The sequence below is a fragment of the Serinus canaria genome, chromosome 2 (assembly GCF_022539315.1).
Source record: "Serinus canaria isolate serCan28SL12 chromosome 2, serCan2020, whole genome shotgun sequence".
Classification (NCBI taxonomy): domain Eukaryota; kingdom Metazoa; phylum Chordata; class Aves; order Passeriformes; family Fringillidae; genus Serinus; species Serinus canaria.
The window spans coordinates 64,406,608-64,419,427 of NC_066315.1; the positions used below are offsets into that span (position 1 = coordinate 64,406,608).

Here is a 12,820-nt window from a genome sequence, read left to right on the forward strand (position 1 = left end):
GAAAGGTTCCCTTTTTCAGAGCACCAAGGTTAGGTCTAGTTAGAAGACCAAGAGCTTTGACTCTGCAGCCTTGCCTCTGCAGTCAGCACAATGTTTCCTTTGGCTTCAGGTAGAATATTTTTTCACTCAGGTCGTTTATTATAAGTAAGAATGTACTTTTACACTGCTCTGTGTTCGGTGCCAAAAATCCCAGCACATATTATGCCTCTCTTTTCTCACCAGGGACTCCAGCCTAAATTACTGAATCTCTCTCTCACACAGAGCTTTGAGAAGGAGCAAACCTCTGGGACAGACCCTGGTACTTGTATGTGAGCCAGAGTTAAGATAAAATGCTTCATGTTCCCTGTTGCTTGTTCAATGAGACAAACAGACTGCTGAACTCCGCTTTTTCAGCCTAGCTCATTAATGCAAACCAGGGTAAGCTGCAGTTTATGCTCCCATGCCACAAGGCAAAGCGGGGGAAGAGTGGCATGCAGAAGCAGCCTTCACCCTTGCTGCACACCACTGGGTCCCTGAAGCCAGCTGGGCAGCATGAAACATCTCCTGCCACTCTTCCCAGAGCCTGCAAGCCCCTGACATCAGGGCAACTTACCCCTTCATGCTCTTTGCATCGAGGCTCAGGCTCTTACTTTGCACTACCCTGGGGACCAAGCTGAACCCATGGCACACCCAAAGGCCAGAGAGTGCCCATCGCTGCACAAAGCTGCAGCATGAGCAAGCAGCAGATGCAGCTTACTGGGAAGGAAAGGAGAATAGAAGCCAGCTTTTGACTCCAGGCATGAACAGAGTAAACCTTAGAAGGAACAGGTTTATTTTTAGGATGGTCTCTCAAGAATCTCTTAAGCAGATAGCCAGGAATTTGGGCTACTAAAGCCCATCCACAGCATCATTTAGGCCAGCCACATAAAAAACCAAATAACCAGCCTTAATAACAGTCCAGACATTGCTGCAATGCTCCCCCACTCCCAGAATTGATCCTCTTCCCACAGTCTTTCCTAGGAGAGAAAACAGGAACAACTGGGATGGAGATGTTGATGTGCAGCCCCTTCACTATCAGGAGCATCCCACACCAGCTGCTCGCCTGCCACTTTGGCTGAGTGAGAAGCAGCGTCTCAACTACTTGCTTGTTTATTTTCCCTGCCAAAGGCAACCACTGGTAAGGCAAGAAATGGAAAACCAGGGAGCATTACTGAGGTCTCTTCATGCCTGACAGAGGTCACTGATCCAGGCACATCCCAAGCAGTCAGTGCTGGTGATGCAGAGATCAAAGGATAGCTCTGGGGGCTACAGCCTGCCCTGCAGAAGCACAGGGGCTCCCAGTTCCTTCCCCCTGCCTGGACCAGGCACTCCTGTCAGTACAGGACTGCCAGCAATGTCATTTCCCCACTGAATTACTGCTCTAAAACATAGTAGAGCCGTGTGAATGAAACATTATATGAACCTGTCAATATTATGAATATTGAAAAGAAATCCAGAACAATTTCAGAAATTTTCAATGGTGACTCCTGTGTTTGGGTCATACTCCTTGTTTTGTACTTTGTTAAGTTTTGTTTTTAAGAAAACCCAAACCACTCAGTTTTATCCTTCGATTTACTCTTGTGCTTTTTTTCTCTCTCGAGGATGAATGACTAAATCCATTTATTTGCTTTAAGCATCTTTCTAGGTATAACCACGTAAAGCCAATATTTTGAAGCGGGTAAAAAAATTAACCATTGATCTAGATCTTCCTGAGCTTGGTCCCCATTGAGATTCCATTGAGATCTCCATCTTTACCTTGCATGGAATGGGCTGAAATTTTAATTATAGCATGGTAATAAGTAGCATTGCCGAGTTCCATACAGCCCACAAGTTTTCCAGTGTCTGCATTTTCCCCTCTAGTTCATCTATACCCACATCCTTAATGCCCATATTTTAATGCTGTAGTACACCTACATCATACACGTGAGAAGAGTGCTCCAGGATAAATTCATTTGTCCAATTTGGAGTTGGCCATGAAGATTTGATGAGCAGCCTTGCAGCTAGAACAAGTGTCATCTGCTGTCTCACATCTGGCACAAACTTTGATTGCTGTGATCTGGCTCATCTGACAGAAAGGCAATCATGTGCACACACTTCACCTGGGTCAGCTTTGTACGTGGGCCAATCTACCTCCATGATCACGGAGCCACGGACTAAGGAAAAACAGGCCAATACAGTAATTAAAAATATTTATTTCTGAAGATATTTACCTTGATAGGCATAAAGCATTTCCCAATTTCATACAGAAATACATAAAACATGCATAGACCAATATGGCCTACTTCAATGTGTATTCAACATGGTAAATATAATGAAGAACTTGTGTGAATATAAATACATGACACAAAAATAAGCATATAAGATTCAACTTGTCTGCAAATTCAACAATGTGAACAAATTCACTGCTATAAACATTCACCCAAATATTAGCCTTTTGACTTAATTCAAAACAACCCTTTGTCTCAATGCATTTCCACCAAACAAGGCCCTGAAAAAATCTTGCAAGAGCCTCTGGTACATCCCCACTTCAGTGCATTTTTGGTAGCATTCAAGACACAACAACCTCTATTATTAGAACTTCAGTTGACCAGATATCCTTGTTATGGGAAACTTACTAGTGTCCTCGATAACTTTTATTTTATGTTGAAGGGTCCTTTGGTCTCCAAAGCCAAAGGACTCTGACTATGCAAACAATCAGAGTGCCTAACCCACATTCGGATAACTCTGGTTGTACAAGTAAACTAGACTTCTGAAAAAAGGCAAAGGGTTGCAGCTGATTAGTAAAGGCAATAACAAGGTGTAAAAATACTCTAGCAGGAGTGCAACAAACAGTATGCGAGGTAGACATGTATATATGCAGTAAGTCCTGATTAAAGTAGAACTGTGGCTTTCATTCTTGCATTTTAATCAAAAGGTAGAGTTCTTTGAAGTTTGTACACTCAGATCTTGCTTTCTGTCCTTGCTAAGCACATCTGTGAGGTCTTCCTTGCGAGATGCTTTTATTGTAGACCCCGAAACCTGCTCAGTTGATGGGTAACATTCCAGAAGCAGTATTCAAATGTTTCTTCAGACAGACGGCTTTTCATGTATGGTACTGCAGATTTCCCTTCAGCCCTTCTACCCATCCACCTGAATTCCAAAATGACAAAATCCTTTGTCTTTATATCTCCAAACACAGGACTTCCTTAGCATTTTGCTCCGCTGTGCAAACATTGGGACAGAGGGGCCCTTCGCCATCGTGGAATGTTGGAGTCAAGGCAGTTTTCGCGATGCTTTGTCAGCAGGCGTGGCGGAGAAGGATTCAGGTGATCTCCCCACTAGGATGCTTTCAGGCTCTCCCGGACGCTTTGCCTTTTGTTCGCCCTGTTGTGTTTGAGCTTTCGCCCTTTCTGGAGCTCAGCCTTCAGCTTGGCAATACTGAAGGAAGCTTTGATGCTGTTACCAATAGCCTCCAGCCTGCAAAACCAAGAAATGAACATTTAGTGTTGTGATAATGAAGATGCACATGTAGAGTGAAAAAACAGTTTTTGCTTAAATAAACCTCAGTCTAGATTCCTACCGTGGGATCCTAATAAACTGCTGTTTGCTATACCTCAGAATTAGGGTAACTTAGGATACTTGAAACGTTGTATTCATAATTTCAATGCATCCATTAAATTAAAATATTCACTCAAATACAGATGCCCTAGACTTCCTTAAGTAGCCAGTCAGGAGGTCTCCAGTGGTTTTTTATGTTTTGCCTGTGTTGTTTCTTTTAGGTAAACCTGATCCTACTTCCAATGAATAGGTGCATTTTTCAAGTAAGTAAGCAAGCCCCACTTTCAAAAAATTATTTAAGACTCCCAGGGCCTAAGTCTCATTCAGTATCATCAGGTTGCCTGCTCCCATAAGTCCTGTTCTGCTTGTGAAAGGAGCACTAAAGAGTCTTCTTTAGTACAGGCAAACTTCTGTGTTCCGTACTTTTCCATGGGAATATGGCTGAGTACTGAATGCAAGCAAAGGACAGACAGCAGGCTGAGCTCAGCACCCACATCCTCACAAGCTAAAAACCCAGAGCAGGAAGAAAAGCCCTGAAAATATCCTCACTGATTCCTCCATAGCTCTCAAGCTGAAACCACCAGCTAAGCCCAGGATGACCTGAAGGCAGGTGAACTGTGCTCTCTATTGCTGCTCCGGGGAACTACAACAGGATGAGAAGAAACTCACCGCTTCATTTTCTTGCTGTCAACAAGCTGTCGGTTCATGCATTTGGGTCCAAAGCAATTGCCGGCTTTGATGCGGTGCTGTGCGGCTTTCTCCACTGTGGACTGAGCCCTGTTAGAAGGGAAAAGGTGCTGCTGTTAAAAAAAAAAAGCCAAGTCTGCAGTCCACAAGGTGAGGCATCTCATCAACCACTTCTCAAGGCATGTAATAAGCAATCTTTCTGGGCCAAGCCATAGTATGTATCACAGAAGGGTGAGCACTCAGGTAGGAGGCAAGGCTTTGGGGAGAGCATTCGCTCAGCAAGTGCCAAAATGAGTAAGTGCACCACAATCCATCCCTTTCACATGCATTGCCTTTTAAAGAGCAGCAACAAGAGACGCACCAGAGATCTTTGCCTGCCTGGCAGAAGTTCAGACATTTCTTGTCCTTCTGGTTGGCACATCGGCATCTGCTGCTTGGTTCAGCGAGCATCTCTGGCACCGTGTCCTTCAGTGATCTTCTGGGTCGAGAAGGGCCGCCGAGACCATATGGAACAGTCTTCCTATGATCAAAGAGACAACATGAAAGTCATTTAAATAATTCTGTGGCTTCAAAACACTATGGGGTATTTTGGGCAATCTTATCGACGGCATTGATTGCACGAGTAAAGGTTGTGGGATTGGGAATGCCTCGTTAGTCACAGTTCCCATGCAAATGCTTCTGATGATCCTGCAACATATTCATTAGCATGGCTCCTGACAAGGATAACGACCTTTTAATTGTGATTTCACAAGGCTGTTGTGCCTCCCTGTGCAATAGAAAGCAATAAAACCTCATCTCTTTGAACTTTGGCTACTGACAACACTGAAAGAAGCAGTAAAAGTGAAGAACAGATTCTCTCTCAGAGGAAACCCAGCAGCAGAAGAAATGTCAGTGTTGCAGTGTTTGCAGCCTTAGGTGAGCCTCCTGCTCACTACTTTCTGGTGAGGAGAGTACAGAAATGGATACTGTGCAAAATCCTATTAACACGTGGGACACATTAATTTGCAGCAGAGAGCAGTGAAAGGCAGCTACAGCCACCCGGTGTCAAAGTATTCCTTCCAATCTCCTAACTTGTCAGAAAGAAAACCGCTCAAATTCAGGCTGGCAAAATCATGCCTTTGGCATTTTGTCTGATTCTGATTCATAGCGAAAAGTATTCTGCAGCCTTTGCTGAGCAGCACCCAAAGGAAATTCTGCTGCCCAGATTTTAGGTAGGCAGGTGTGCTAGGACTATTAGGAACTATCTGCCCGATCTGGGTGGCCCAGTCCTGCTTGCCGCCTTCTGGTGAACAGTCTCGGCGCTAAATGTGCCAGAAAAGTAGGAGGAGGAAGGTAAAGAAGTAGGAGAACCTGTGCAAACAACTATTCCTTCCTCCCCTTCCCATCTCTGCAGGGGGGTTGTGGCACTTAATTTTCGCCTTCACACCTCCCTCCCTTTCTTCCTAACCACAGGGGAACCCAGCGCTGGGGAACTGCCGAAACCCCTCCATTCCACTCACTCGGGGGTGTTGATCCAGATGATGTCGAGGTGGCAGAAGTAGACGCACTCCTCGTCCATCAGCGAGGAGCAGGAGCAGCGCCGGGCGCGGCGGTGCGCGGCGGCGGGGGGCGGCGCGGCGTCCACCTCGGCTCCGGGGGCTGCAGGAGGGAGCGGCAGAGCTCAGCACCCGCGGCAAGGCAAGGCAAGGCACGGCACCCGCGCATCCCCTCCCGCTGCACCCCTGGGGCAGCCCTTCCCGGAGCCCGGCTGCGACCCCGCAGCCCACCGCGGGGTCGGTCCCGGGCGGAGGCGAGCGGCAGCGGACCGGCACCTACCTGCCGGCAGCAGCCCCGGGCAGAGCACGAAGAGCAGCGAGACGATCATGTGGCAATAATCCATAGCAGGCGGCGGAGGGCGGATGGAAGAAGTGTGGGGAAACAGGGTAAAAATCAATAAAAGGCGAGGGAAAAGCGGAGAAAGTGTGTCCCGGCGTGAGGACGGAGCGCCGTGGCGGGTGCCCTGCGTGGTGCGGCTCGGTACGCCCCGGCGCGTCTGGCTGGCGCGGCGGTCCCCGGCGCCCTTTTATAGCGAACCCCCATGGAGCGGGTAAACAGCCCCGGCGCTATTTTATCCCGAGACAATGTTATTCTCCTATTAGTCACCGCGCGGCAACGTGCGGGCCGAGATAAGGCCGGGGCTGGAAAGGAAATCGCCTGCAAACTTCAAGAGCGGGGGGCGGCGGCGGCGGCGGCGGCGGGAGGGGGGGCCGGGGGCGCCCCGGGGGCGGGAGGGGCGCGCCGGGAGCCGCCAGGGGGCGCCCTGCCCGCGCGTCGCACCTGAGGGAGGCTCTGGGCTCCGGGATTCAGGGATTCAGGGATTCAGGGATTCAGGGATTCAGGGATTCAAGGCTCAGGGCTTCAGGGCTGCGGGGCTTCAAGGTTCACCGCTTCAAGGCTTCGGGGCTCGGGGCTCTGGGCTCCACCTGCTGCTCGTGCTACTGCCCTGGGGAGAACGCAGCAGTGGGACACGGGGGTCCCTTATGCGGGATGATGGTTGCCTGACTGCGTGGACCCTGCCCCGCTCCCTCAGACCCTGTCAGGTGGGCTCTGGGGTCTCAGGAGGTTTGAGTTTGGCAGCAGCAGTGGAGCATTAGGGTATAATCTCCCTTTTCTGCCATGGTAGGGGAAGGTGCTAAAACCAGCGTGTTTTAGGTGTGAGCAGGTGTGTAAAGCCAGGTAGGGAGGGAAGGAGGGAAGATCTGTGCCTGCCCTTCACTTGTGGCTCTCATCACTAATTCTGACAAGGTCTTTTTTCTGACACGTTTGTGTTTTCAGCCTTGTGTCAAGGAGCAGAGTCAGTGTGGAAGCTGGACTCTTGAGGAGTGGCTGCAGCAGTGCCATCACAGATATAGACATGCATGGAATCCACGGAGGTCCCAACTGAGGGACCAGCCCATGACTATAAACTTAATTAAGTGAACTCAGAGTGCCTGTGATCCGCTGTGGAGCCGTCGTGCTGCGAAGCGTGCCAGTTTCACCTATGATAAATAGATAAGACTCTCTTGGTATTTGTGGTATTTCCGTGCACTGTGCTGTAATAATAGAAATGACCTTGGCTATCACAAAGAGCGGGACTGTTAAGCGCAAGTTGCATTGTGGTCTGGCAGGTGAATGGCCAGTTTTTTAAAGTATCAAATTATCCTATGCCACTGTATCACAGCGGACAGACTGTCTGCAGCCGTGCTGAGTCAGAATAAAGGTCCATTTAGCTGGTATCCTCTCTGCCACAATGAATGTTAGCAGATGGAATGAGAAAGAGTACAAGAAAGGAATGCAAGTGGAGACTAATCCTTTCCTCGGTGTAACCTCCCTGCTTCTAAGAGGATGAAGTGTAGGGGCTTTCCAAGCAATAATGAACATTTGGACCATTATGCTGAATAAACACCAGTGGCCCCATCCTGAGATGGTCATATCTATTTATCAAAGGTATTCTAAAAACTGCCCTGTAAAATATCTCTGAGTGGAGAAAGCTGGGTTATACAATTATTTTTTTTTCACACCTCTCCAGCGTGGGAGTTTATTTTCCAGAGCAGGGATTATATCGTCTTGTGTATTATGTCTCCTTGTGTACATAGGGCAGGACTTACCGGAATGCCAATGTGTCCGTACAAAATGTGTTTGAATTGCTGCAGTCATGATAAGAATCTGCCAGCAGGGGTCACACAGCTACATACAAAAAGTAATCGCAGCCCTCCGAAGTAATGAACTTTATCAGTGTCCTAAAGTTAGGAAAGAAACTAGGTGACTTTTTTTTCTTTCTCGGCATTAAAAAAAAAAAAAAAAAAAAAAAAAAAAAAAAAAAAAAAGGACAAAACGTGAAGAAGCAGCTGTGTGGGCTGAAAGATAGCAATCGTTCTGTTTTGAGTACAAATATGCATAGCCTTTCCAGGCCTGTCACTTAAAGACTGTCTTTCATGCCAGTGCTTATTTAAATTTTTTCCTGAGATTCCTTTTTCTAAGATGTGCTCTTGGAGCCAAAATGACTCACATTGGTGTAAGATATTTTCAGCCTTGTCAGAATACCTTGTTAGAAAGTATTTTGTTAGCTGACAAAAACAGCATGCATGTTTCCTCTGAGTAACAAGGCACAAACATATGGCAGGCTCTTCTGAAGATGGTGTTCTTTTTTACCTTTATTTTTAATACCAAAAACATTACAGCAATTTTTCATAAGAATTCATAAATATTATTGTTGTCAGAGTTCCATTTCCTCTGATTCAGCGATTTTTGGTAGCTCCACTTTCAGCTCTTGAGACTAACCAGCATCGAGCTATTCTGGTTGCTATTTGAGTTGCTGGAGTAATGCAAAAACAAACTTTTGTTCCATTTGTTACCAGTGGCCTGCATGGGTCATTTCAGGCCACGGGGATTGCCGGGCCAGGAGGTGGGTTTCCCCAGGAAGGGGTAATCCTGACCCCTGCTTGGACACTATAAAACAAGATCAGCTTTGTGCCATGCAGAAATACCCTTTGGGAATTTGAAAGTTTGCTCACTTTAAAGCTGTTTAAAGGAGGAGTCCAACAGTAGGGGTCACAATAGGGGCCTTATAAAATCTCCTGAAGAGGACTGAACTTTGGGCAGCAGCCAGTGTTTGCAGGATGGAAACACAAAGTCAGGTACTCCACGAGTCTTCCCAGTGCACACCAAGCCAGATCACCCCAAGAGCTGGGAAGTTTGCACCGTATTTGCACTGCTGCCCATGGGGACAAGGGTGGAAGCAGGAGCTGAAGCTGGCTGCTCCTGCAGCAGTCCCTTTCTAGCTGGAGCACCTTGGGCTGCCACCTCTGAGACATTGTGTTACAGAGCACAAACTCAGCTGGCCAGCCAGGCTGTGGTTGGAACGTTCCAGCTGGAAAAGGCCATGGCACCGACTTTTCTAAAGGACATTTTGTTTAGTGTCAGAAATGTGAAATGCCTGCTTATCAGCAAAACAATAAAAGGAGACTGTAGAACTGTGCCTTTCTCTCTAGGGAACAAGGGGAGCAATATGCTGTTTTCTGCAGATTTGAAACACTATTCTCAATTAAATGAAAGTTGTATAACTTGTTCCCTCACTTCCCTCACTGCCCCTCTTGCACCTTACTTTCCTCTTGGGGGCTGTCCCATCTGCCCATGCCCTATTTTTCTACAAGATGAAAATTTTTTACATAACATGCAAATCAAAGAGCTGACTATGCCGTGCGGAGGGGACCTGGACAGGCTTGGGAGGTGGGTCCATGCAAACCTCAGGAAGTTCAGACAGGCCAAGCACAAGGTCCTGCACAGGAATCACAACAATCCCAGTCCCAAATAAATGCTGAGAGATGAATGGATTGAGAGCAGCACCGAGGAGAAGGACTTGGGGTTCTTTTCACCCAGAAGTGGTTTGGCACTGGAACAGGATCCCCAGGGAAGTGGTCACAGCACCAAACCTGACAGAGATCAAGAAGCATTTGGACAGTGTTCTCAGGCACATGGTGTGACTCTTGGAGTGTCCTATGCAGGGCCAAGAGTTGGACTTGATGGTCCTGATGGGTCTCTTCCAGCTCAGCATATTCTGTGATTCTGTGATTCTGTGGCTGGGATTGTTGGTGGAAAAGTAGCTTCATGTGAGCTGGCAGCATATGCTTCCAGCCCCTAAATTCAGCTGTATTCTGAGCTGCATCAAAAGCAGTGTGGGCAGCTGGTCAAGGGAGTTGATTCTGCCCCTCTTCTCTGCTCTGGTGAGAGCTCACCTGGAGTGCTGCATCCAGCTCTGGAATTCCAGCACAGGAATTACATGGATCTGTTGGAGCAGATACAGAGGAGTATCTGCTCCAACAGATCCAACAGAGGAGGCCATGAAAATGCTCAGAGGGCTGGAGCACCTCTTCTAAGATAGGCTGAGAGAGTTCTTCAGCCTGGAAAAGGTTTCAGGGAGTCCTTAGAACAGCCCTTCAATATCTCAAGGGGGCCAAGAAAGCTGGAAAGTGACTTTTTACAAGGGCGTGTAGTAATATAACAAGGGGGAAAGGCTGTGCACTGAAAAGAGGGTGGGTTTAGAATAGGAAGAAGTTCTTTACTGTGAGGGTAGTAAGGCCCTGAAACAGATTACCCAGGGAAGCTGTGGATGCCCAGTTTCTGGAAGTGTTGAAAGCCAGGTTGGATGGGGCTTTGAGCAACCTGATCTAGTGCAAGGGGACTTGGAATGAATGATCTTAAAGGTGTCTTCCAACCCAAACCATTGTGGAATTCCATGATAATTTGAGCTCTTGGAAATTACCTTATTCTCATCTATGACTACCCAGCCCTATAATGTATTTAATTCCCCTTACAGCTGTGAGAGTCCTTGGGCAGAAGTCTATTTTCTTGCAAATCAACTTTCTTCATTTCTCCCCATCTCCAGTTAGTGAGGATTAGCAAAGGACAGGGATGCCTGTCTCACAATACACTTGTGGACTTATTAAAGTGCTGAAGAGAGGAGTAAGGACAGCCAGTGATCCAGCAATCTCAGCCCTACATGTATGGCCCAAACAGATCCTGTCCAATATCACCAATGATCATTTTCTTTCCAAAATTCATTCCACATACAAAATTGCACTTAAGCTATGGAGGAAAGTTGCAGCTCTATGACCCTTGGTGGAGGAAAGCCTCTATCAGAAAGTTCCTCCAGACCATCCACCTCCTGACACCATGTGGCAGTGACTAGACACCATTTAAAATACAAAAATCAAGCTTTGCTTAGAGCTGAACTAGATGAGAAAACCAGCTTTACTGAGCAAGGTTCACAGTTTCTCCCAGGGCTAAAATTGCTATTGTCAGAAAAACAAGTAAGATGGTTTGCAGAGATTCGGGTTTCAGAGGATGAAACCTCTTGTGAAACCTTCCTCCCACTTATCCTTTCCACAACAAAGAACTGCAAGCAACAGAAAAATATTTCCCTGGAAGTAAAGTCATCTTTAAAATGAGGGAAACATCAGGTGGGAAAAGGGAAAGGCTTAAATAGCCTGGGAATAAAGAATCCATGTAACTTTTAGGTGAGAGTTAACAGGAACTTCTCCCTTACTTCAGTGTCCATCTCTGCTGTGATATTGTGGGAGAAAGAGTGTCCACTTCCCACTGAAGTGAACCACAGTGGCACTGGAGGCACTTGGCTGTCCCCTGTCCCAGCAAGGTGTAGCAGTTCCTCCTGTTTCCATCTTTTACCCTGCATCTGCTCTTGTGCAGGAGCAGCAAGCACACAGAATACCAGGAGCAAGGGAAAAGGTGAAGCTCCGTGGGTGGAATATGGGCAGGTGGCCTGAGCCCTGCCACCCAGGCCTTGTGAAGGTGACAGAGGTGCCTGGTACTGCCAAGGGTGTGTCCTGTGAGTGCCAGGGTGGCTCAGGTGGGTGATCATTTCTGCTGTGGGAGCTCAGGACCCTGCACACAGAGATCTCAAAGGAATTCAATCCGTAGCCCTTCGCGCTACAAGCAATTTGTTTGGTGGCGTTCAAGCTGGATTTAATTTTTTAATTGACCCAGTTCTCATGTAAGTGTCAGCATTAGCAGAAGTTAAAAGGCAAAGGCCTTACTTCTGGCCCAGAAAATCTTAGATTGGGAAATATTCCAGAGAAGGAGCTCTCTGTCTTATGCCTGGTCTCTTGCAGACACATGCACCTTCAGCTGTGTCAGACACAAAATGCTGGGTTGATCCCACAGGGCTGTGTTGTATTCTCACAGCTATGCTTGGACGCCTGAGTTTGCTTTAGGAAAAAAGAAATACATCTGTGTGGTCTTCAGTTCCATTCCATCACTCAGGTTCAAAATACAGACAGCATGAACTATGTCTTCTAAAAGTGTAAAAAGATGGTGAAAGGTTACATGTGTCAATAATCAGCCTCTTAAAAATGAGTTTTGCAGGTAAGAGTTTAACTACGTAAAGATTAACATCAATAAATGCAAGAGATTAGTGCAAGGACTGCAACAGAAGGCTTTAGCAAAGAAAAGGAAAATATTAAACAGAAAATGTTACTTGTAGAAAACCAGATCTAGTTTTGTATACAACCTCTTCTGTGAATACAGCAGCATATGACAGAACACTTATTTGCAAATAACAGTGAGTGGAAAATGTGCTTTATCAGGTTTGTTTACTTACTTCTTGGCAAGTCTGGCTTGCAAGGAACTCAAACCCCATGCTTCCAATTAGAAAATCTTCCGAAGAAAATCACTAAGAGCAGTTGATCTAACTGATACCTTGCTCCTATCAATAGGGAATTTCAGAGTTTCATGTTCTTTAATCATAGTCCCTTTCCCATGGCCTTGTCAAAAAATCAGTGATGCCATCCCAGTGTCCAGAGCTGGGAGTTGGAACATGGAGGACAGTACTTGTGCCTCCATATGGTTTCTAAATTAGATTAACATGTTAGCTCACCTGGTATCTGAATTGCCCTCTGGAGTGTGGAAGAGGGCCTAAGGTGCCAGCTGTCCTAAATTTAGGCACCATCCTCTTCTTAATGTCTAGAGGCAGCTGGGGATGAATCCAAGTTGGTGACTTGTCCAGGGTCCCCTCAGAAATTGATGAGGGAGTGGAGAAATGAGC

The 12,820-nt window shown here is 46.8% G+C and overlaps 1 protein-coding gene and 1 long non-coding RNA gene across 2 annotated transcripts; one reads left to right on the forward strand and one right to left on the reverse strand.

The window, feature by feature from the left end:
- Window positions 1-2,190: 2,190 nt before the first annotated feature.
- On the reverse strand, window positions 2,191-6,181 carry EDN1 (endothelin 1). The gene is made up of 5 exons (XM_030239121.2): window positions 6,058-6,181; window positions 5,742-5,880; window positions 4,604-4,762; window positions 4,225-4,332; window positions 2,191-3,474 (listed from the first exon to the last, which is right to left on the reverse strand). Exons 1-5 carry the CDS (start codon window positions 6,119-6,121, stop codon window positions 3,336-3,338), a joined length of 609 nt encoding a protein of 202 aa, XP_030094981.1. The 5' UTR covers window positions 6,122-6,181; the 3' UTR covers window positions 2,191-3,335.
- Window positions 6,031-8,095, forward strand: LOC127059308 (uncharacterized). Its single transcript, XR_007776992.1, has 2 exons — window positions 6,031-6,164; window positions 7,057-8,095. It is a non-coding gene; the product is annotated as an uncharacterized LOC127059308 (long non-coding RNA).
- Window positions 8,096-12,820: the final 4,725 nt, after the last annotated feature.

What these genes read in the sequence shown, in the direction of transcription:
- EDN1 (XM_030239121.2), bottom strand. Translation starts at nt 6,121, where the DNA reads ATGGATTATTGCCACATGATCGTCTCGCTGCTCTTCGTGCTCTGCCCG. An exon ending in CCCGGGGCTGCTGCCGGCAG is followed by an intron (nt 5,881 to 6,057) that starts GTAGGTGCCGGT and finishes TCCCTCCTGCAG; the next exon opens with CCCCCGGAGCCGAGGTGGAC. An exon ending in ATCTGGATCAACACCCCCGA is followed by an intron (nt 4,763 to 5,741) that starts GTGAGTGGAATG and finishes CTTTGATCATAG; the next exon opens with GAAGACTGTTCCATATGGTC.